The following is a 25,764-nucleotide window of genomic DNA, read 5'->3' as shown; positions in this document are numbered from 1 at the left end:
GTGGGATTGTGGTTGGTGCAGGCTCGATGGGCCGAATGGTCTCCTTCTACACTGTTGAATTCTGTGGTAAAAAGCATAATGCTGACCTTTCATCTCTGGCTGAAACCAACCCTGTGGCTCATTTTACTGCTGTCAGGGAGTAGCACTCATTAAATCGTTCTTTGAATGTGGACCCGCACAGCAACAGATTCGCTAATGAATTGCCACTTTTACTGATGAGTTTTAACGTTTTGACAGCAGCTCAAACTCTAAATTTTCGAGTCACCTGCAGCCTAATCCCTCGAGTTAAATCCCTGTGTGATGGGAGCGAGGTGAAATCCTTCCCCGTCTTTCCCCACTCAGTGTATCGGACCCCAGTTTAATTGATTATCGAAGGTGGCAGCTTTCCAGAAAAACATTCCACGTCCATTCCCCCCTGATCGCAATCGGTGACTGCATGTCCACATCGATCGCTTGGTCCAAACTCGCTTCGCCAATAACTGGGATTTAAAACAAAATCTAGGGTGATCGCGTCAGTAGCGGAAACATTCGGGGGGATTATTCACCTTTGAGTGGTGAGAAACAGGAAAAGAATTGAAATGTAACTGGCATGGTGATCCTGTTTTTGTTGCATACGTTTGCCGTTCAAAACATCTGCGACAGAGTTGGGTGTTCCCGGTGGAAATCCCATGAAATGACACTTTAGGAATAGGAACCGGGGGTGGGGGGGTTGTTGGGAGGGTTTGCGGGAGATGTTGGAGGAATGGAATGGCGGGTAGGAATGAGATAGCATAGGGAGGGCTGGGGTGGGAGTGGGGTGGTATAAAAAGAAAGGATGGGACGGTGGTGATATTTGATTTGATTTATTATTGTCACATGTGTTAGCATACAGGGAGAAGTATTGTTTCTTGTGCGCTATACAGACAAAGCATACCGTTCATAGGTAAGGTAACGAGAGAGTGCAGAATGTAGTGTTATGGTCATAGCTAGAGTGTAGGGAAAGATCAATTTAACATGAGGTAAGTCCATTCAAAAGTCTGGTGGCAGCTGGGGAGAAGCTGTCCTTGAGTTGGTTGGTCCATGACCTCAGATTTATGTATCTTTTTCCCGATAGAGAAAGGTGGAAGAGAGAAGATGAGATATGAGAGGGATGGCACGGGAGGGATGGAATATCATGGATTGAGAGTTTCAGGGAAAGATGTTGCAGTGCAAGATATTAATTTCACTGCAGATGCTTTGTGGGTCTCAGTTAGTCTCATCAGAGCTTTGAGAACCAGTTCTGCTGCTGGCCTTGTGAACCTACACATCAGGACAAGAACAAAATATGTTTTTTAGAAAGCAAACAGTTGGAACTCATCATTGAGGCTGTAATGCTGATTATGTGAGCATATATTGCCAAGAAATAAATCCAAGCTATGTCAATAAGCTCCAGAGACCCATATTCTTGCTTTTTCACGCTAGGGGTGGCACAGTGGTTAGCACTGCGGCCTCACAGCACCAGAGATCGGGGTTCGATTCCCGGCTTGAGTCACCGTTTGCACGTTCTAGTCGCGTCTGCATGGGTTTCCTCCGGGTGCTCTGGTTCCTCCCACAGTCCGAAAGACATGCTGGTTAGGTGCATCGGCCATACTAAATTCTCCCTCAGAACAGGCACTGGAACGTGGCAACTAGAAGATTTTCACAGTAACTTCATTGCAGTGTTAATGTAAGCCTACTTGTGACATTAATAAATAAACTTTAAACTTCAACTTATGGTGGGCCCTAACCCCACTTGCACATTCCTCTGTAACATAAACACAACTATCTTACAGCAAGCAAATGTACTCGATGATCTATACTGCTCATAGAATGAAAGCAACATACTGTGCTTGCTGGAAATCTGAAATAAAAACAGAAAATGTTGGAAAAACCCGGGATTGATCGAGTTTTGTTAATTTGTTAATTAAGGTTATGAGCAATAAGGGGAAAAGGTGGGTAAGTGGAGTTGAGTTGTCCATGAGCCATGAATTGGGTTGGGCTCAATGGCACCTTCCCGTTCCGATGATATTTGGCTATTTTGACGAAATGAGACATTTTCTCGTGAATGATCCAACAAGTTGCCATAGTCCCAGGTGACCGTAGGTTGGTAGTGACCTAACCCGAGGATCACCAAGTCTCAGGCAAGGTTGGGAAGGCAGAGCAGTCATGGAAAACCTCAGCCTGTACGGGAATTGAGCCTGTGCTATTGGCATTGCTCTGCATCACTAACCAGCTGCCCAGCCAACCGCATAATGGCACAGTGCGATAAGAATATTTTTCCAACTATACTGCATCACATAGAAACCCTATATTGCAGAAGGAGGCCATTTGGCCCATTGAGTCTGCACTGACAACAATTCCATGCAGGCTCTATTCCCATAATTCCACATATTTACCAGACTAATCCTCCTAACCTATGCATCCTGGGACACTAAGGGGCAATCTAGCATGGTCAATCAACCTAACCCCCACATCTTTGGATTCCATTTTTTTTAATTCATTCGTGGGACATGGGTGTTGCTGGCTGGGCCAGTTTTTATTGCCATCTCTAGTTTCCCAAGGACAGTTCAGAGTAAACCACGTTGTTGTGGCTTTGGAGTCACGTAGGCCAGATGAGGTAAGAATGGTAGATTTCCTTCCCTAAAGGAACCAGATGGGTTTTTCCGACAATTGACAATGGTTCCATGGTCATTAGTAGATTCCGAATTCCAGATATTTTTTAATGAATTCAAATTCCGCCATCTCCCATGGCGGGATTCGAACCCAGGTCCCCAGAACATGAGCCGAGATTAACAGCCTAGTGATAATAGGCCATTGCCTCCTCGTAGACCGACTTAGAAAAATACAAGACCATTCAAATCACTTGTACAAGGTTACTACCTATTAATTTAATTAAAAGGCAGGCTGCAAAAATGATTAGTGATCCAAACCTTAACTTCCCGTTCTACCCAAACGCTACCTGACCAGCAGAAAGTTTCCAACATTTTCTGTTTTGACAATTAATGTTGCTGAGATCCTTAGGGGAGCCACAGCGTGACGTTAGCCAAGCTAAAAGCATCTAATCGTTGGAATGATGATTTCTGTTTTTCAGTGAACTAAAGCAGAAGCTAAACGAAGAGGGCAGCAAGCGCACGATCCTTTCCAAGCAGGAGAAGTTCAACGAGAACTGCTGCATTCGCTGCTGCAGTCCCTTCACCTTTCTCATTAACACCAAGCGCCCCTGCCTGGACTGCAAGTTCAACATCTGCAAGAACTGTGGCGCCTACAGTAAAAAGGAGAAAGCTTGGATCTGCACAGTCTGTCACCAGGCCAGGTAGGCACCGTTTACCCGCTCTCACCCACTTTCTGAAGTGTCAGCCACCCTACGATTGAATGGATTTGACCTCGAGCTCCTTCGTGGTGGTTCTAAACAGAGTGGAATATCTCACAGATTGGATCCAGCAGGCATCAAGTTTGGAGACGATTTATACAGACACGTGTGGGGCAGCACCAATTAACAGCTGGGCATAACAGTGGCAATTAACAGTGGAATAGTGGTTAACACTGCTAACTCACAGCGCCAGGAATCTGGGTTCGATTCCCAGCTTCGGGTGACTGTCTGCATGGAGTTTGCACATTCTCCCCATGTCTGTGTGGATTTCTGCCGGGTGCTCCGGTTTCCTCCCACAGTCCGAAAGACGTGCTGGTTAGATGCATTGGCGCTTAAATTCTCCCTCAGTGTATCCGAGTGGAGACGCCGGAATGTGGTGGCTCGGGGATTTTCAGTAACTTCATTGCAGTGTTAACGTAAGCCTACTTGTGACAGTAATAGATTTTTTTTTAAATGATATGAATTATATGTCTCTGTATATTAAGTATACTCTCAGTCTAATTTACGAGTAGCAAAATTTCTTCTCAGTTTTGTCAACTAACGTTTGTTTTTAATGCGGTGGGTGAGATTTTATGCCCATGCTCGCTCGCTATCGCCCCCCCCCGATCAAAAAAATCCCACCAGATGTCAATGGACCTTTGCATAGTACCTCCCCCAACCCGCCCACACAGCGCAGCCGCTACGATTCCTGTGGCGGGCGGGACAGGAAAATTCTGGTGTGTGTCTCCTGCCAACACAAGATGGCCGCCAGTGCCCGTCTGCACACGCTCGCTTATCCACCCATGCATGGAAAGCCAATGATGTCATTGGCTGGTGATGCAGGGTGACCAAAACCCACCCTTTTTTGAAAACAAAAACCTTTCTGTGGAAATGGCTGGAGTAGGAGCTCTTCAACTCAATAATCCCAACACAATGTCGCTCAGGCTAATGATTTGAATCCTGTTTTTTCAGTGCAGAATGAGGCCATTCGGCCCATCAAGTCTGCACCGACCATAATCCAACCCTGCCCCTATCCTCATAACCCCACTTATTCACCCTGCTAGTCCCCCTGACACTAGGGTCAATTTAGCACGGCCAATCTACCTAACCTGCACATTTTTGGACTGTGGGAGGAAACCAGAGCACCCGGATGAAACCCACGCAGACACGGGGAGAACGTGCAAACTCCCTCCAGACAGTGACCTGAGGCTGGAATTGAACCCCGGTCCCTAGCGCTGTGGGGCAGCAGCGCTAACCACTGTGCCACCGTGCCCCCCTGAATCCAAGGCTGATGATGATATTTGAATCTCTCAGGACCCAAATTGATGGATTTTTTGCTACTTTATTCATTGTGAAGGAAAAATCATAGGCCCTGAGTATCGAAGGAAATGTATAATTGATATGAATTCTGATGTTGCAGAGTTGTGTGAATGTTTTGACAGTATAATTTGACCGGCAGTTACCAAGAGCATTATAAAAACCACCTTGTGGAAGAAAGTTGACTTTCTTGCCACAAAGCAATAACATGAAGGCAATCATTTTGGTTATCAGCTGTTGTGCGTTAGAACAATAGCTGCCTCTCCAGCCGTGACTGCAATAAATTGATGTATTGTCAAATTTCTGAAGCTGGACACGCTGATGAAAGGAGAAGGGCAGGTGCTGGAGGTCGGTTTAAATGCCAGGGCCGGCAGTGCTTGGGGTTGGGGACACTGTGGGGTTTTTTGCACATTCTCCTCGTGTCTGCGTGGGTTTCCTCCGGGTGCTCCGGTTTCCTCCCACAGTCCAAACATGTGCGGGTTAGGTTGATTGGCCATCCTAAAATTGCCCCTTAGTGTACTAGAATGCTTAGGTTGGAGGGATTAGTGGGGTATAATGTGTAGGGATATGGGGGTAGGGCCTGGGTGGGATTGTGGTTGGTGCAGACTTGATGGGCCGAAGGGCCTCTTTCTGCACTGGAGGGATCTATGATTCTGTGATTCTATGATTTACTGGTTTGGGGACAGGAATCTTGGTATTAATCTGTTCTCCCTGTTCCTGCGTGGGTTTCCTCCCACAGTCCAACGATGTATGGGTGAGGTGGATTGGCCATGCTAAATTGCCCCTTAGTGTCAGGGAGGTTAGCAGGGTAACTATGAGGGGTTATGGGAATAGGGCCTGTGTGGGATTGTATTCAGTGCAGACTCGATGGTCCAAATGGCCTCCTTCTGCACTGTAGAGATTCTATGATATTTTCTCACAGCATCAGTATTTGTTTAAAATATACTTCACAATTTACAGCTGCAGTAACTGTTTGAGAAGCATCACTGTCCCTGGCCACTACCTCCCCTGTTGGTGTTACAGAGTAAACACCACAACTGCATATGCATGGAATTGACAACAAATGTACTTTTTATAATTGCCATATAATTGTACAGAGCACGTGCTAATATGGATCAGGTAGTTCCTGTCTCAGCTGTGTCTGATGTCTTTATGTTGTAGCTTCTCTCGGTCTTTTCCACATGAATTTGCGTTCATTCTGAAGACTGCTGTGTGCATCCTAACTTGCACCGAGTCCCCCCACGCCCCCGTTCACCCATTCCCCCCCCCCCATGCTCGCTGACCTGAAATGGTTCCTGGTCTGGCAGTGCCTCAGTTTTAAAATTCTCATCCTTATGGAATCATAGAATCCTGCTGTGCAGAAGGAGGCCATTCGGTCCACCGAGTCTGCACCAGCCACCCAGCCCCTATCCCACCCAGCTTCTATCCCCACAACCCTACCTGACAACTAAGGGGCAATTTATCATGGCCAGCCCACCTAACCGGCACATTTTTGGAGTGTGGGAGGAAACCCATTCAGACATGGGTAGAATGTGCACATTCTGCACAGTGATCCAAGGCTGGAATCAAACCCTAGTCCGTGGCACTGTGAGGCGGCTGTGCTAACCACTGTGCCACCATGCTGCTGCCTGTGCCAGCATGCCAATCCCTCCATGATCCTGGCCCTCTTGCCTCATCAGCTGTGCGATCCTCAGATCTTTGTGCTACTCCAATTCTGGCTTCTTGTGTATTACTCAAGCTATGGAATTCTCTCCCCAGGATCCTTAGTCACCAATGTCTTGTACAACTTCAACAAGACATTCCAACTCCTATATTCAATGTTCTGACCAATGAAACCAAGCATGTTGAATGCCTTCTTCACCACCCTGTCCTCTGTGACTCCACTTTTAAGGAGCTATGAGCCTGCACCCCTAGATCTCTTTCTTCTGTAACTCTCCCAAACACCCTACCATTAACTGAACAAGTCCTGCCCTGGTTCAATCTACCAAAGTACCTCATCTCACATTTATTTAAATTAAACTCAATTTGCCATTCATCTGCCCACTGGCCTAATTGATCAAGATCCCATTGCAATCCTAGGTAACCTTCTTCGCTGTCCACTATGCCACCAATCTTGGTGTCATCTGCAAACTTACTAACCATACCTCCTAAATTCTCATCCAAATCAATAATGTAAATGACAAATAACAATGGACCCCGCACTGATCCCTGAGGCACATCGCTGGTCGCAGGCCTCCAGTTTGAAAAACAACCGAATGTGCTTCACCGAATGAAGCCTTTTCCCAGGGTGGAAGAGTCAATTACTCGGGCGCATGAGTTTAAGGCGTGAGAGGCAAGGAGCTATATGAAGGGAATTTTTTATAGAGAGTGGTGCGTGCCTGGAATTCGCTGCTGGGGGAGGTAGTGGAAGCAGATACGATAGTAAGTTTTAAGGGGCATCTGGACAAATACATGGATAGGATGGGAATGGAGGGATATGGTCCCGTTAAGGGTAGGGAGTTTTACTTTAGGCGGGCAACATTGTCGGTGCAGGCTTGGAGGGCCGAAGGGCCTGACCCTGTACTGCAATGTTCTTTGTTCTAACCCTCTACAACCACCCTCCTCCTTCTGTTATCAAGCCAACTTTGTATCCAATTGGCTACCTCACCTTGGATACTGAGATTGAACCAACCCTCTTAGCAGAAGCAATTTTTAATTCAATCAAAATCCTTCATAATTTTGATCAACTCTGTAAAATTTCCCCCTTTGTCTGCTTTAATGCCAGCTTTGCTAAATCAGACAGTTGATACTTGATAAGGAGTCCGACAGTACAGAGGCAGCGGATGGCTGGAAAAGGTGGTGGATGGGTAGAACCACGTTTTTGTCAATGTGCCTGTGGTTGCTGACACGTCATTGGCTGAAGATGTTGTTGGGGCGTTAGGGGGGGTGAGGGAGAAACAGAGGCTGCAGTTGGATTCTTGAGGGTTTGTCAGAGCTAAGGATGTTTGGATAGAAAGAGAAACCCTAGCTACACTAGGATGGGTAAAAGTGGAACCAACTGAGGTCATCCCCAGCAGAGGAGAATCATTGGAAGAGGATGATGTGGTCAGCAAATTTCAAGGACAGGGCCTCATTACCACCCCTGTCTCAAGCCCTGCAGTTGGTCAAATGGAGTGGCTGCCTGGCAGCAGAGACGGAAACCAGGGGCAGGAGGCTGGTTTATGTTTGAAGTTTATTTATTAGTGTCACAAGTAGACTTACATTGACATGCAATGTGAAAATCCCCCTTTTGCCACACTCCGGCGCCTGTTCGGGTAACACTGCTGGAGAATTTAACATAACCAATGCACCCTAACCAGCATATCTTTTGGACTGTGGGAGGAAACCGGAGCACCTGGAGGAAGCCCACGCAGACACGGCGGAGAACGCGCATACTCCGCAAAGTGACCCAAGCCAGGAATCGAGCCCAGGTCCCTGGCACTGTGAGGCAGCAGTGCCAACCATTGTGCCATCCCTAGTACGAAGATATTAAAAGGAGTGCCCCTAACTTAGCCTTTTGGCTGTAGCCAAGCATCAGAATAAGCCAGAGATGGGGTGCCAGTGCCTTTTCTTGTCAGCTTGGATCTTGTTGGTCTCTCTTGTGGGGACCGTGAATTAGATTCAATGTGAATTGTGTTTTTGGAGTGAGTGAGGAGATGGATTGGGGCTTGCTGCTCTGATAAAATTGACTTTGTAGCTTGAAGAAAGGAGTAAAAATGTTTTTGAAGAATTGCAGTGATGTGAACTTGCTGTGCTTAGTCAGTAACCCCAGGCTTTTTAATAAAATTTGCCTGGCTAAGTCTTTGCACAGGTTTAATGAAAATTGGAAGTATTGAAAACTTGTGGGGGGAGGGGTGGGTTTAAAAGCTTCAGGATAATATGAGAACATTCAGACTGACAGGTTTAGCTGCAATGCTTTAGGTTCCCTAGCCGAACACATCAAGCAAACAGAACGTTCATTCTCATGAGTGACGGTGTAAAATCATTAGGTTTCTATAGTAACACAATTTCTCTGATGACTACATAAGGAATCTGACATTCTTAGCAGCAAAAATATAACCGTCTTGGTAAGGTAGCCGGAAACAGTAGTTATTAATACAACTGACTGTTTCGTAGGTGCATGTGCAAATTTGATGACTATTTCCTGGGTATGGTAGTCCAGTCTTTATGTTCCTGGATTAATAACCCAGTAATGTGAGTTCACATCCTTCCAGGGAGCCCAGGGATCAGTGGATTTATATGCAGTGCTGTGGTTATCTGGAATGCACTTGCTTCTAAAGGTAGTAGATCCGATGGCGCAGTGGTAATGCCACTGGCTTAGTGACCCAGTGGCCCAGGTTAATGCTCTGGGGGGTTATGAGTTCAAATCCCACTATGGCAGCTCATGGAATCTCAAATCAATTAAATTTTTAAAAAAGCCTTGAACTTTTAAAATAAACTGCTTTAGGGTGGCACAGTGGCTAGCACCACTGCCTCAAAGCACCAGGAACTTGGGTTTGATCCCAACTTGTGTCACTGTCTGTATGGAGTCTGTTTACGTTCTCCCCGTGGTCTGCGTGGGTTTCCTCCGGGTTGCTCCGGTTTCCTCCCACAGTCCAAAAGTGTGCAGTGGATTGGCCACGATCACTGGTCAAATTACGGGGATTGGGCCTAGTTAGGGTGCTGTATCGGAGAGTCAGTGTAGACTCGATGAGTCGAGTAGCCTCTTCTACACTGTGTGGGATTCTATCCTATGATTCAATGTTAACTCTGGAATGGGATACATATCCCTGGTTGGACAGGGATGTTCCTTAATTTAAATTCTATTAATTAAATAAATCAGGAATTACAAAGCTAGATTCAATAATAAAATTATCAGAATGTGATTCAAAACCCATAGAAACCATTGAATAGCTGCAGTGCAGAAGGAGGCCATTCAGCCCATCAAGTCTGTACAACATTTCTGAAAGAGCATCTGAATCAGGCCCAACTGCACCCCACACCTACCCCCACCATAATCCCTGTGTATTTACCATGGTCAATCTACCCAATTTACGCCATCTTTGGACACTAAGGGGCAATTTAGCATGTCCAATCCACCCAAGCCATACATCTTTGGAGTGTGGGAGGAAACCTGAGCATCCAGATAAGACCCACATAGACACAGTGAGAATGTGTAAACTTTACACAGTTATCTAGGGTCTGAATCGAACTGGGTACTTGGCGCTATGAGGCAGCAGTGCTAACCACCAAGCCACCCATCTGTTTCTTTTTTTTATGCATTCATGGGATGTGGACATCACTGGCTGGGCCAACATTTATTACCCGTCCCTGAGGATGCTGTGGGTCTGAGTCCCGTGTAGGCCAGACCAGGTAAGGATGGCAGATTTCCTTCCCTAAAGGGCATTGCTGAACCAGATGGATTGTTTACAGCAATCAACAATGGTTTCAAGATTATCATTAGACTCTTAACTCCAGATTTTTATTGAATTCAAATTGCATCATCTGTCATGGTGGGATTCGAACCCTGGTTCCCTGAGTCTCTGGATTACTAGTCCAGCGACAATGCCACTACACTGTCTTTGCCCGATCTGGACCTGCAACAAAATCACTGACTCTCAATTAGCCTCTGAAATGTCCCAACAAGCCATTTAATTGTATGAAGATGGATAATAGACGTTGGTCTTGCCAACGATGCCCACATCCTGTGAATGAATTTGTTAGACGAGCCCGTTATCATGCTTCCAACAAGATTGACTTGATGCAGAGCGATATCGGAAAGAACTGTGGGGAGATTCGCTATTTCAAGTGTATATAATAATTCACTCTGCTCCCCAATTACAAGGAGCTTATCATTTATTTATTCAAATACCAGATTTCCCTTGGCATTGCTACTGGGTAGTCTGAGTTCTGGAGCTCAATTATGGGCCTGAGAATGAAACAGCTTCACTCAGGCTCTGGTTTTAATGAGTTGATTTTCGAGAACAAGTTGTGCCAGGAACGATTTTTTAATGTAACAGCTGGAACTCTCCAATTCTTTGACATTCCTGAACTTCTTTGATCAAGAAGTAAGCCTCGGGAAACAACTCTTACGCACGTAGAGGTCATAGTCTTAGGATAAGGGGTAGCAAATTTAAAACAGAGTTGAGGAGAAACTGCTTCTCCCAAAGGGTTGTGAATCTGTGGCGTTCGCTGTGCCCCCAAAGTGCAGTGGATGCTGAGACAGTGAATAAATTTAAGGAGGAGTTAGATAGATAGATTTTTAATGGGTTGAAGGGTTATGGGGAGAAGGCAGGACAAGGGGGATGAGGAGCATGTCAACCATAATCAAATGGCGGAGTGGACTCAATGGGCCGAATGGCCTAATTCTGCTCCTGTATCTAATCTTATGACCTTGTATGGTACATGTAAGATCAGATTTGCTACACCTATGATTTCAATCAACACACCCTTACGATCAGCTGGAAGAATGTAATTGCTGAGAAAGTGTGCAGTAAGAAAGTGGATAAGGCTGGGTTATTTGTCATGGTGGTTTTATTTCAGTTGGCTTAAAGTAAATACAAAGAAAAGTTACAGCACAGAAGGAGGCCTTTTGATCCATCTTGTCCATGCCAGCCAGAGGACTCTCAGGTTCCCTTTCTAGTCCCACCTTCCTACACCCGACCCATCGCCCTGTAGTTTACAGCAGTGCAGATCCAGGCACTTTTTAAAAGAGTTCAGGGTCTCTTCCTCCATCACCAACTTAAGCAGCGAGTTCCAGACACCCAACACCCTCCTCATAAAAAAGTTCTTCCTCATGTCCCCTCTACACCCACTGCCACTTATCTTGAATCAATGTCCTCTGGCTCTAGAATTGTTCACCAAGGGAAACAATTTTATCCTGTCCACTCTGTCTCTTGCACCTCAATCAAGTCACCCCTCAGACTTCTTTGTTCCAAGGCACGGTGGTACAGTGGTTAGCATGGCTGCCTCACAGCACCAGGGACCCCTGTTTGATTCCTGGCTGGCGTCACTGCCTGTGCAGAGTCTGCACGTGCTCCCCATGTCTGCGTGGGTTTCCTTTGGGTGCTCTGGTTTCCCTGCACAGTCCCAAAGATGTGCAAGTTAGGTGGATTGGCCGTTCTAAATTGCCCCTTAGTGTCAGGGGGTTACCTAGGATAAATGTATGGAGTTATGGGGATAGGCCCTGGGTGGGATCGTGATCGGTGCAGACTCGACGGGCCGAATAACCTCCTTCTGTACTGTAGGATTCTATGGTTCTATGAAAATGCAATAAAAATGCATAAAACACACATTACCTTGAGAAGCTACAGAACAACTGGAATTGAGATTTACGAATGTATTTTTCCATTCGGTTCACCTAAGGCTATAGAAAGACAAAAGCTTTTTTTCTCATTGTTTTATGCTTGCTGAAATGATTAATTGATGGGTGTTTCGCATGTTCGCTGATGGGCACTGGCTCCTGGCCACGCTACAGCTCAATCTTAAGCTTCTCATCCTTGTTCTGAAATCCCCCCATGACTTGTGTCTTGCCGTCTGCATAATCTCTTTCAACTCCACAACCCTCCGAGATATCTGTGTTCCTCCCATTCTGACCTGTGTATCACCGGTTTTCAGTCGCTCCAATGGGACCTGTTACAGTTCAAAGTGTTTTATGGAGCCCTCCTGGATCATACATTTTGCATCTTGAATTTTGGCCGGGATCAGCATGATAGATTTCATTTCAGGTATGATTCAAAAGAGCCACTAGGGAGCTTTTATCAAACAAAGTTTATTTAAGAATATAGTTAACATGTATAGTAAGAAAATTAGCAATAACTTTTATCAATTACAAGCGAAAACAAGGCAATCATGGTAATATATAACCCTTAACAACTATATCTAAGATGTTCCAATTGGACCAACACCTTCCATAGACATAACTCTTTAAACAAGTTCGACACAGCAAAATCTTATGCTCACATGATGCTGGAATTGAATCCTATGGTTGGAGAATTGAAAGTTCTCAGTCTTGTAAATTCTAGTAGTCCACTTGGCACACCCAGAATAGCTTGAAGTCAGAGCAGCTTCCCAGAAATTCAGGTAGACTGTGGTCAAGCCACCAACAACAGATTTTCCCCTTTAGAAGGGCGAGACCTTGCTTTCAGATAACCAGCAGAATTTCCAAAACCAGGGAGAGAGAGAAAAACACTTCTTTTCAGCTTGATGTCCCTTCTAAAACCTAAAACTCAAACTATAGCCAAACAGAAAAAAAACACTTAAACTCCCTGGGAAGGGGGGGAAAATATCTGTCCAAAACCATGATCTTTTATCCTAACAATGCAGGGCCACAAAACTAATCTCAGAGTAAACGTAAAAACTCCATTTAAGTAGCAATAAAAGGATTCCTCGGCTACAGTGACATCAGCTGAGGCTGTGCTCTTAAAGATACAGTAATGTCACAGGTCTCAGCCCCATGTTCTGGATTTCTCTCCCTCCTGGGATTCTCTTGCTCTCTATCTCTTTATCCCATTTTCCTTCTTCAAGATGTTCCTTAAAACTGACATGTTTGACCAGATTACCTGCCTGGATATCTCCTCAGGTAACTTGTTTTTATTTTTATTTGTATTTGTATTGCTTTGTGATGCATTCCTTGAATATTTAATAATTGAGGAGAGCACTCAAATAACTGTTGTTGATGGATGGAGTGATTGAGGTGATCAACTGGCCTGAGTGGACATCTTAACTATACCAAATTTATTAGTTTGCATTGTGAAAGATTAGGCTTTGAGGGCTACCTCAAATTCACTCATTATGTATAAACTATAGGGGAGATTTGTCAGGCTACTTGTATTGAAATTCAGTGCTTACAATCAAAAAGAATTTGAAATAAGATCCCAACTCCCAGCACTAGGTGATCAAAGTGAAGCTTCTTCCCCTTGGGAAGCTGGGATCTCCATCTCCTCTGCCCAACCTAACCCCCAATACCAAGATCATCCCTCCTCCAGGGCACAGGGCACCTCTTACCCTTCTGTTCCCAGGACCCCTGATATTACAGTGCCAGGAGTGTGTGTTGGGATGATTCTCAAGGGAGGCACTTCTCCAAGAAGACCTGCAACCTATCTTTACAACTAATGCACTAGGACGGCGTGGCATATAGCAACTGCTGCTTCACAGTGCCAGGGACCCGAGTTCAATCCCAGCTTCGGGCCACTGTCTGTGTGGACTTTGTACGTTCTCCCTGTGCCTGCCTCTGAGTACTCCGGTTTCTTCCCACAGTCTATGTGGGTTAAGTGGATCAGCCATGCTAAATTGCCCCTTAGTATCTCATGATGTATATGTTAGGGGGATTAGCCATGGTAAACACATGGGGTTACAAGGATAGAGTGGGGGTGGGCATGAGTGAGATGATTTGTCGGAGAGTCAGTGCAGACTCAATTTGCGTCAATCAAGCCTCCTTTTGCACTGTAGGGTTTCTCTGATTGCCTTTTTCAGAAAGGGTTACTAAATCTCTTTGCTGCTCTGTGGCTATCAGTAACATCAGTCAGTCTGAAATCCTTGCTTGTAATAAGCAGGTGACGACTGGCTTACTAGCTGAAGCAGAACATATGCGCCACTTACCCATGACTAATTGGAAGCAGCATGTGTACAGATTGCAGGACAGCCCAAAGCATCACTCGCTGCGGCTATTTCACTGACGGACTTCCTCGCAGAACCTCACTGCCACCGCGTGCAATCATCAACTCTTGTGCTTTGCACTTTTTGACATGTCTGTACTGCCACAAACTTCCGTCCACTCTCTCTCTCTGCTCCCCCAGCACAGCAAGTGACTGCTTGCGGATAGTTTAGACCCTGCACCAATTGAACTCCTGCAATGCAGAAAGAGGCCATTCAGCCCATCAAGCCTTCACTGACTACAATCCCACCCAGGCTCTATTCCCATAATCCCACCCATTTACCCTGCTAATCCCCCTGACATTAAGGGTCAATTTAGCACGGCCAATCCACCTAACCTACACATCTTTGGACTGTGGGAGGAAATTGGAGCACCAGAGGAAATCTGCGCTAACACGGGGAGGATGTACAAACTCCATGCAGACAGGAAGCCGGAATTGAACCTGCTTCCTTGGCACTGTGAGGCAGCAGTGCTAACCCCTGTGCCACTGTGCTGCCCTGGAGCTTATACCTGTTCTCAGGAAAGCCGTAACCTGTGGCTGAACAGCTCTGTCGTCAGATCTATGGATCTACTAGATCCATCAAGCAAACCATTGGAATCTTCAAGCAACGATTCTGATCCTGAGACAGGTCTGGTGGGGCAATCTGCAGTGCATCTGCAAAGACTATCTCATATAATAGCGTCTGAGTGGATGCTGCATCTGTAAGTTTCTCCCCATGCACTTGAGCCTTGAATGAGTATGCTTTAAACTAGCAATTCCATTTCCTTCTTCAGTCATTCTTGTGGTAATTGGTATCAACCGGTGATGAATATGTGTAATTAAGTGCTGAGACATTACAATACATCCTTTGGGTTAGATTAGCACTGCATGAATTCACTTTATTTAAGCGTCTGAGAACCATCAAAGCGAACCTTCATCTGGATTTAGCCCAGATTCGAAATGAGAAGGATGATATTTTAACCGCCTCGCACAATTCGACCTCTGAAAATTCAGAATACAGTAGCAAAATACTGCAGAAGCTGGAGACCTGAAATGGAGACAGAGGGTGCTGAAAGGAGAGGTGGAATCTGCGGGGAAGAAGCAGAGAGTTAGCGGGAGGGATTTTCCAAACCTGCCGCTGAGGCACGTCTTTGCGGCAGTGGTCCGCCATTGGTCGGCGCAGGATCTTCCAGTCCTCGTGGCTGGAGTTCGCCTTCGAAAGGACCAGGCAATTCTGGCAGAGGGAACAGCCGGAAAATCCCGCCTCACATCTCAATACTCATATTTGTGAGCAGTTTTGGGTCCCACATCTAAGGAAGGATGTGCTGGCCTTGGAAAGGGTCCAGAGGAGGTTCACAAGAATGATCCCTGGAATGAAGAGCTTGTCGCACGAGGAACGGTTGAGGACTCTGGGTCTATATTCGTTGGAGTTTAGAAGGATGAGGGGAATCTTATTGAGACTTACAGGAGACTGCAAGGCATGGATAAAGTGGACAGGGAGACGATGTTTCCACTAATAGGAAAATCTAGAACCAGAGGGCACAGCCTCAGGCTAAAGGGACGAACCTTTAAAACAGAGATGAGGAGGAGTTTCTTCAGCCAGAGAGTGGTGAATCTGTATAACTCTTTGCTGTAGAAAGCTGTAGAGGCCGGGTCATTGAGTGTCTTTAATGCAGAGATAGATAGGTTCCTGATTAAATCATAGAATCCCTACAGTGCAGAAGGAGGCCAATTGGCTCATCGAGCCTGCACCGATCACAATCCCACCCAGGCTCTATCCCCATAACCCCATATATTTATCCTAGCTAATCCCCCTGATACCAAGGGGCAATTTAGCATGGCCAATCAACTTAACCCGCAGATCTTTGGAGTGTGAGAGGAAAGCAAAGTACTCGGAGGGAACTCGTGTAGACACGGGGAGAACATGCAAACTCCACACAGTCACCCGAGGCTGGAACTGAACCCGGGTCTCTGACGCTATGAGGCAGCAGTGCTAACCACTGTGCTACTGTGGGGATCAGGGGCTATGCGGAAAAGGCAGGAGAATGGGGATGAGGAAAAAAAAGTCAACCATGATTGAATGGCGGAGCAGACTCGATGGGCTGAGTGGCCTAATTCTGCTCCTATGTCTTATGGTCAGCTTGATGTCCCTTCATCGGAATCCTTGCTGAAAAGGCCATTAACCTGAAACGTTGGGTGGGATTCACTGGCCGCGGAGATTCCCTTTGTACTTCAGTGGAGCTTTACGTGGTCTTCCCCCCCGCTGCCCACTCAAATTCCAGTGGCCGGCAGGCTGGGAGAATTCCGGCTGTTAGTTCTATTTTTCTCCATAGGTGTTGCCCTGACCTACTGAGTGTTTCAAGTATTTTCTGTTTTTATTTTGATCCCTGTCGCTTCAATGTTATTTTCAGTGTGTGATTCTGCTTTTGCAAGATGGTCTATATTTACATTCCCAGCTACCAGCTCTGAATTGTCAGAAATTTGTATTTAATATTCAAGACTGGCTTCTGCTGTGTCACATTTTGAAACTGTTCATAATTAAAACCAGTTGTCATAATGCAATTAATTTCATTCGTCCCTTTGATCCTACCTTCAATTTACAAACGATCGGCCAGAATTTTACGCACCTAATGGACTCGTTCCAATGGGCTTTTCCCACTCGGCCTCCATTTTGAGGCCTGTAGCCGCAGGTTGGACCCATGGTGCCGAATAGAAAAAGCGAATCTCCACCTCAGGCAGAAAGGGGAGAGGACAGGGAGGCCCCTTCAACCCCCATCTCCTCCCGGCCTAAGTGCCCACCACTGAGATCGCCGCATCCCCAGCAACCTCCCCAAGGCATGTCCTATCCCTATTTACCATGGCCAACCTGCCCAGCCTGCACACAGAGTCTTCCAAGATGGCGCCAGAGCGAGGCAACTTCTTACAAGCTGTGCCCAGCATACGTTCACATCCTATTTTTTACTCTCATTCTATCCTTCTCAAACTTCATTCTAACTCTTTTAATCTCTCACACAATGCTTCAATTCAAAATCTTACACCCTGCACTCTCTCCTGTCCTTCTCTATGAACCATGTGCTCTGTCTGTATAGCACACAAGAAACAATACTTTTCACTTATACTAACACATGTGACAATAATAAATCAAATCAAATCAGACATTTTACTATGGTCAAGCCACCTAACCTGCACATCTTGAACACTAAGGGACAATTTAGCGTGGCCACTCCACCTAACCTGTACATCTTTGGAGTGAGAGACGAAATCAGAGCACCTGGAGGAAACCCACACAGACATGGGGAGAACATGCAAACTCCACACACACAGTTGCCTGAGGCTGAAATTGATCCTGGGTCCCTGGCGCTGAGAGGCAGCAGCAGTGCCACCATGCAGCTCTAGATTGTGGGTCTAGATTTTGGACTGCATCCTCAATCTCTTGACTCAGAAGTAAGAGTGCCACCCACTGCATCATGATGGGCTTACTGGGGTAGTTCTGTCAGCAGTTGTGTCCCCTTCCTGTCTTGTCCTGGAAACGCTCAAGGCATTTGTGGCAGCATCAGCGGAGAGAGAAGTAAAGTTAACACTTTAGCTTAGTGACTCTGCACCATGACAAGCAACTAGGCTGTCTACAACATCTTGATCTAGATAGGCTGGGCGAATGGGCCAGGAACTGGCAAATGGAATTTAATGTTGGCAAGTGTGAGGTGGTCCACTTTGGTAGGAATAATGGTAGGAAGGACTATTACTTACGTGGCGAAAAACTGCAGCAGGCGACGGTGCAGAGGGACCTCGGGGTCCTTGTGCATGAGTCGCAAAAACCCAGCCTGCAGGTGCAGCAGGTGGTCAGGAAGGCGAATGGGACGCTGGCCTTCATAGCGAGGGGGATTGAATATAAAAATAGGGAGGTCTTGCTGCGGCTGTATAGGGCATTGGTGAGGCCGCAGCTGGAGTACTGTGTGCAGTTTTGGGCGCCGTACTTACGCAAGGATATTTTGGCCTTGGAGGGAGTGCAGAGGAGGTTTACTAGGCTGATGCCGGAGTTGAGGGGGTTGAGCTATGAGGAGAGGCTGAATAAACTAGGCTTGTACTCGTTAGAGTTTAGAAGAATGAGGGGAGATCTCATTGAGACGTATAAGATGATGAATGGGATGGATAGGATAGAGGTGGAGAGACTCTTCCCGCTCAGAAAGGACAGTAGGACTAGGGGGCACAAGATAAAGGGGGGGGCGGTTTAGAACGGAGTTGAGGAGGAACTTCTTCACTCAAAGGGTGGTGAATCTCTGGAATTCTCTGCCCGTTGAAGTGGTGGAGGCTACCTCGCTAAATATTTTTAAGACGCGGGTTGATGGGTTTTTGATAAGAGAGGGGATTAAGGGTTATGGGGAGAGGGTGGGAATGTGGAACTGAGCCACGACAGATCAGCCATGATCTTATTGAATGGCGGGGCAGGCTCGAAGGGCTAGATGGCCTACTCCTGCTCCTATTTCTTATGTTCTTATGTTCTTGACAGGCACAGTGATTCACTTATGTCAAACTTCTCTGTTCATGCTTGGAAGAATAGGCGTTGCTGGAGGAGTAGGAGTTCCTGCAGTGTTGCTTCAGGGTTAGAGCAGCAGTGATGAAATGTCTCTACAATATATGAGGCTGTCCGTACGGATGCCTGTAACATTCCTCCCTCCATATAGAATTCCATTCTCATAGTTAACCTTTCCCTGATCGATCTGTATTACTGGGGCACCCAAACATGCAACATACACACAAATTAGGGGCAGGAGGAGGCCACTCGATCCCTCGATTCAATAAGATCACGGCAGACCTGCTTGTAACTTCGACCCCACATTCCTGCCTAACTGCGATGACCTTTCACCCCCCCCCACCTTGTTAATTAAGAATTTATCTAGAACTGCCTTTAAAATATTCAAAGATTCTGCTTCCATTGCCTTTTGAGGAAGAAAGTTCCAGAGATTCATAGAAACATAGAAGATAGGAACAGGAGGAGGCCATTTGGCCCTTCGAGCCTGCTCCGCCATTCATCACGATCATGGCTGATCATCCAACTCAATAGACTAATCCTGCTTTCTCCCCATAACCCTTGATTCTTTTTGTTCTAAGTGTGAAATCCAGCTGCCTCTTAAATACATTCAATGTTTTGGCACCAACTACTTCCTGTGGTAATTTCTTCACCTTCCTCCTTTTCTGAGGAAGGATGTTCTTGCTCTTGAGGGAGTGCAGCAAAGGTTTACCGAGCTGATTCTGGGGATGGCGGGACTGATGTACGAGGAGAGATTGACCAGGTTGGGATTGTTTTTGCTGGAGTTCAGACGAATGAGGGGGGAATCTCAGAGGGACTTATAAAATTCTAACAAAACTAGTCGGAGTAGATGCAGGGAACATTCTTGATATTCTTGCAGGAAATATTCTTGATGGTGGAAAAGTCTAGAACCAGGGGTCACAGTCTGAGGATTTGGGATAGACCATTTAGGATGGACGTGAGGAGACATTTCTTCACCCAAGGAGTGGTGAGTCTGAGGAATTCATTCCCACAGGAAGTAGTTGACGCCAAAACATTGACTGTATTCAAGAGGTGGCTGGATATAGCACTTGGGGCGAATGGGATCAAAGGTTATGGGGAGAAAGCAGGATTAGGCTGTTGAGTTGGATGACCAGCCATGATCTTAATGAATGGTGGAGCAGGCTCGAAGGGCCAAATGGCCTCCTCCTGCTCCTTTCTTCAATGTTTCTATGAAATGTCTCCTCATCTGCGTCTTAGATGGTCTACCCTGAATCTTCAGACTGTGACCCCTGGTTCTAGACTTCCTCACCATCGGGAACATCTACTCTGTCTAGTCCTGTTGGAATTTTGAAAGTTTCTGGGAGGCCTCCCCGCATTGGTCTAAACTCCAGCAAAAACAATCTTAACCGAATCAATCTCTCCTCATACACCAGTCCCGCCGTCCCCGGAATCCCCACCTTCAGAGGACAGAACGGTCTCCTCGCCTCCATCTTACATGGACGATCCCTTTTTAAACAGTGACCTCCCTGGCACTAGATTCTCCCGCAAGAGGTAACATCCTCTCCACGTCCACCCTGTCCAGATCCCTCGCAGCCTTAAATCAAACCATTTCCACTCACAGGCTATATAGTGCCCTTGAGCGAGAAGCAGGGTGTGAGGTACAGTGGCCTCTTGCTGTACCCTGCACAGGCAGCAAACACACGATAGGCAAAGCCAAAACGACGCTCGTAAATGCTTCATTTCCATCGCAAGCAATTACAGGCAAAAATAAAACCCCTTAATACACAACTTGTCATCGTATATTAGATAAAAATGCGAATTTTCTGAAGTGTTTATGAAGGACTTATTTAACACTCCATTTACAATACTGCAGTCTTGGCTGTTACTGACAATTAGATTGTGTGAAAATGAATAGTCCTTTTCAAATCATTCTCTGGTGCAATTCCTGTTTATCCCTTCACTATCCATCTGAAAAGTTAATATGCATCCTGCTTTAACGAGGGAGCACTGTAAAAAAAAAATCAATTAATTTTGTATTAATGGTGCAGCAACGTGGTACTTGCAGACAGGGGATCATAAATAGAGCAGTGTAAAATTGTACTTGGTGATTCTGAAGCGTTACTAGGATGGAAAATTTCGCAAAGGTTCAAACAATATTGATTCGTCAACCAAGGCAAAGACTCAATGCAGCGCTTCAAGTACATATTTTTAAATTAGTGTTTGTTCCTGTTCAGCTGAATTGTGGTGTGTGTCCTTTGATCGATACAAAAGTAGTACATAGAACTAGGAGTAGGCCGTTCAGCCCTTCGAGCTTGCTCCGACATTCATGTTGATCATGGCTGACCATATTCAACATCCTGATTTCCCCCCTTTCCCCCAAGGGCCAAATCTAATTTCTTCTTGAAATCACACGTTTTGGCCTCAACTACTTGCTGTGGTAGTGAGTTCCAAACATTCACCCACTCTCTGGGTGAAGAAATTTCTCCTCACCTCAGTCCTAAAAGGTTTACCCCTTATCCTCAAACTATGACTCCTAGTTCTGGGAATGCCATCAGGAACATTCTTTTTGAAAATACCCTTTCTAATCCTGTAGAATTGTCTAAGTTTGCACGAGATCCCCTCTCATTCTTCTAAACTCCAATGATTGTTATCCTGTCCGAATTGGTCTCTCCTCATGTGATAGGCCCACTATCCCAGGAATCAGCTTGGGTAACCTTCGCTGACTCCCTCTATAGCAAGGACATCCTTTCTCAGATACGGACACCAAAACTGCACACAATCCTTCAGGTGTGGCCTCACCAATGTCCTATACAATTGCAGCGAAACATCCCTACTGTAATACTCAAATCATCTCGCTGTGAAGGCCAACATATCATTTGCCTTCTTATTGCCTATTACCTGCATGCTTACTTCCAGCGACTGATGCACGAGGACACCAAAGGATTCGTTGAGTATCCTGCTGCCTCACAGCACCAGGGACCCGGGTTCAATTCCCGGCTTGGGTCACTGTCTGTGTGGAGTCTGCACGTTCTCCCCATGTCTGCATGGGTTTCCTCCAGGTGCTCCAGCTTCCTCCCACAGTCCAAAGTTGTGCTGGCTAGCTTAATTGGCCATGCTAAATTGTCCTTTAATGTCAGGGTAAATGTGTGAGGTTACAGGAATAGGGCCTGGGAAGAATTGTTGTCAGTGCAGACACAAAGGGCTAAATGGCCTCTTTCTGCACTGTAGGGATTCTGTGATTCTAAGCTAACAGCCATAATCACTTTTCTTCCTTGGGAACCAGGGACACAAGTAACCGTTGACGCTATCATGCGAGTACGACAGTCACTAATATGGGATTTTCCAATGTGCGTAACAAATTTCGAACAGCATGCGCCAGTATACAGAATTTTTAAATCCTTTCTGTTGGGCCGGGGGACAGGGGAGCAGCAAAACAAAACATCTGTCATCAGTTGTCCAATGTCACTTGTAAGGCAACCCATAACCCTTGAATACTGGCCAAAGGTCAGCCATAGGAAGAACCCACATACATGTCCATCTGGACATTAAAAAGCTGATTCCATGCATAGAGTAGGCTAGTAATCCAGAAACTCAGCTGATGTTCTGGGGACCCGGCTTTGAATTCCGCCACGCCAGATGGTGGAATTTGAATTCAGTAAAAAATATCTGGAATTAAGAATCTACTGATGACCATAGAACTTCTTGGCAAGAAAACCTATCAGGTTTATCAAAGTCCTTAAGAGGAGAAAATCTGCCACTCGTACCCTGTCTGGCTTGCATGTGACTCTGAACCCACCGCAATGACTCTTAACTGCCCTCTGAAATGGCCTAGCAAACCACTCCGTTCAAAGGCAATTAGTCATCGACTTCAGGAAGCGTAGTGGAGAACATGCCCCTGTCTACATCAACGGGGATGAAGTAGAAATGGTTGAAGGCTTCAAGTTTTTAGGTGTCCAGATTACCAACAACCTGTCCTGGCATCCCCATGCTGACACTATAGTTAAGAAAGCCCACCAATGCCTCTACTTTCTCAGAAGATTAAGGAAATTTGGCATGTCAGCTCTGACTCTCAGCAACGTTTACAGATGCACCATAGAAAGCATTCTTTCTGCTTGTATCACAGCTTGGTATGGATCCTGCTCTGTCCAAGACCGCAAGGGACTACAAAAGGTTGTGAATGTAGCCCAATCCATCACACAAACCAGCCTCCCATCCATTGACTCTGTCTACACTTCCTGCTGCCTCGGCAAAGCAGCCAGCATAATTAAGGACCCCACACACCCTGGATATTTCCACCTTCTTCCGTTGGGAGAAAGATACAAAAGTCTGAGATCACGTACCAACCGACTCAAGAACAGCTTCTTCCCTGCTGCTGTCAGACTTTTGAATGGACTTACCTTGTATTGAGTTGATCTTTCTCTACACCCTAGTCATGACTGTAACACTATATTTTGCACTCCCTCCTTTCCTTCTCTATGAACGGTATGCTTTGTATAGCGCACAAGAAACAATACTTTTCACTGTATGTTAATACACATGACAATAATAAATCAAATTGAATCAAAAAAATGGGCAACAAGTGCTGGGTCTAGCATAAGAAACATAAGAAATAGGAGCAGGAGTAGGCTATCTAGCCCTTCGAGCTTGCCCCGCCATTCAATAAGATCATGGCTGATCTGTCGTGGCTCAGTTCCACTTTCCCGCCCTCTCCCCATAACCCTTAATCCCCTCGCTTATCAAAAACCCATCAACCCGCGTCTTAAAAATATTTAGCGAGGTAGCCTCCACCACTTCAACGGGCAGAGAATTCCAGAGATTCACCACCCTTTGAGTGAAGAAGTTCCTCCTCAACTCCGTTCTAAACCGCCCCCCCTTTATCTTGAGGCTGTGCCCCCTAGTCCTACTGTCCTTTCTGAGCGGGAAGAGTCTCTCCACCTCTATCCTATCCATCCCATTCATCATCTTATACGTCTCAGTGAAATCTCCCCTCATTCTTCTAAACTCTAACGAGTACAAGCCTAGTTTATTCAGCCTCTCCTCATGGCTCAACCCCCTCAACTCCGGCATCAGCCTAGTAAACCTCCTCTGCACTCCCTCCAAGGCCAAAATATCCTTACGTAGTGACACCTAGCCAGTGACACCCACATCCCATGATAAGTAAGGAAATACTGACGGTCTGTGGTTCCGGTGTCTTAAGCCCTCATCTAAGAAAGCACCTATGTCTGTACCCGTATGCGATTCAAATCCTAAATGGCCTATTCTGAACTGTCCACTGAATTGATCGAGCAAGCTACCCGGTATTGTCAAACTCTGACACAACCCATCTACCCGAGGCAGATGGGATTGTGACAACAGCTCATGCCCTGGGAATGTATCCATTCGGGAAAATTGAACAAAGCAAGATTTCACTGCAAGTAAAAAGGCAGGACTGAAACGAAGGTTTTGGTGATTCAAGCATTGCCATGTCAGAGGAACAAGGACATTCTGACGGAAGATTAAAGAGAGGTGTGGAAGTTCCTGACCAGATTGGCTGATATAAAGGTGGGACATCATTGAAATGGAGATTGAAGAGAGTGGGAGAGAAAACAGACCTTGCACTAATTCTTGTGAGTCAGAGAATAAGGTCATTGAACAGAGAGCTATTTAAAAACACCTCAGATAGCTGCGAGCATAATGTTGGTGGGTGTACGAACGAGAACAACCACACAATATGCTTACACTCAAACAGCTCATCACACCTCCTCTCTTCTCAACACTAACCAAACAGTTAGGAAATGCAATAAAGGCTGACGGAGTAAACAGACCAGCCAATGTCGCACTGATCTACTGTCCCAGGATTTCTGCACAAGTATTTCCCCTGCCCCTTGGGTTTAACCTGGTTTTAAGAGGGTTTGTGGAGATTTATTACCTGTACGGGAAGCAAGCACATATAGTTTTAAAGTTTATTTATTAGTGTCACAAGTAGGCTTACACTAACGCTGCAGTGAAGTTCCTGTGAAAATCTCCTAGACGCCACACTCCGGCACCTGTTCGGGTACACTGAGGGAGAATTTAGCACAGCCAATGCACCTAACATCTTTCGGACTGTGTGAGGAAACCGAAGCATCCGGAGGAAACCCACGCAGAGATGGGGAGAATGTGCAGACTTCGCACAGACAGTGACCCCGAGCTGGGAATCGAACCTGGGTCCCTGGCCCTGTGAGGAAGCAGTGCTAACCAGTGTGCCAAATAGTTTGATTGTACAGATAATAATAATAATACAGATAACTGTACAGTGCTAACACTGTGCCACAGACAGTGACCTAAGCCGGGAATCGAACCCAGGTCCCTGGCACATCACTACCTATATCTGATGTGGAAGGTTGAGATAAGTCATTTTGCCCTCTGAAGTAACCGTCTGCTTGCACTATTATAATCTGGATTGTGTTAATATGGTACATAGATACAATGTTATTACGACAAGCCAAGGATAAATGAGTTCCTGTCTGTAATTATCCCCATAAATATATATTGGGAATGGCAGAACAGTTAATGCATATTTCACATCATGTCCAAATGTTCCAACAACTGATCATTGCAAACATGATGAGCTGAAACAGGGACGTTCATACCATGGGCTCATTCTACAAATCTAATTTGTCTGATCGTTCATGCCATTCCAAGCATATTGCAGCCAAGAAACACTTATTCAATCTCGGTTCACTTTCAAAGTTGGCTAAGATGAGACAAAAACGTGTCTCACGTACAGCAGAACGATATTCCACGGAAGATAGAAAAGACACATGTGTATTATTAATTAATTGTTCTCTCGTGGTGCTGCCCAGTGGAAAGAGTGAGAGCTCAGAGCATTGGCACTTGTGATCTTGCTTTTGTTTCCATCTGTACCTGGCAATGAAGTGTAGCACTTTGTGGGAATTGATTCAGGGCCCAGTTCCGCAATTGAAAAGCATTGAATGTAG

General features: G+C 45.8%; 1 protein-coding gene across 1 annotated transcript in view; it reads left to right on the top strand.

Moving 5' to 3' along the window:
- Positions 1-731: 731 nt before the first annotated feature.
- LOC145353582 (rab effector MyRIP-like) overlaps positions 732-25,764 on the top strand; it is a 192,694-nt gene continuing 167,661 nt past the window's right edge. Inside the window, exons 1-2 of the mRNA XM_080204342.1 lie at positions 732-754; positions 3,089-3,310. Coding sequence (XP_080060468.1) covers positions 732-754; positions 3,089-3,310 — 245 coding nt within the window. The remainder of the gene's footprint in view (positions 755-3,088; positions 3,311-25,764) is intronic.

The sequence above is a fragment of the Carcharhinus amblyrhynchos genome, chromosome 2 (assembly GCF_965287045.1).
Source record: "Carcharhinus amblyrhynchos chromosome 2, sCarAmb.v2.hapA, whole genome shotgun sequence".
Lineage (NCBI taxonomy): Eukaryota > Metazoa > Chordata > Chondrichthyes > Carcharhiniformes > Carcharhinidae > Carcharhinus > Carcharhinus amblyrhynchos.
Note: the sequence above shows the minus strand (reverse complement) of the source record. Positions and strands in the feature narration are given on the sequence as shown.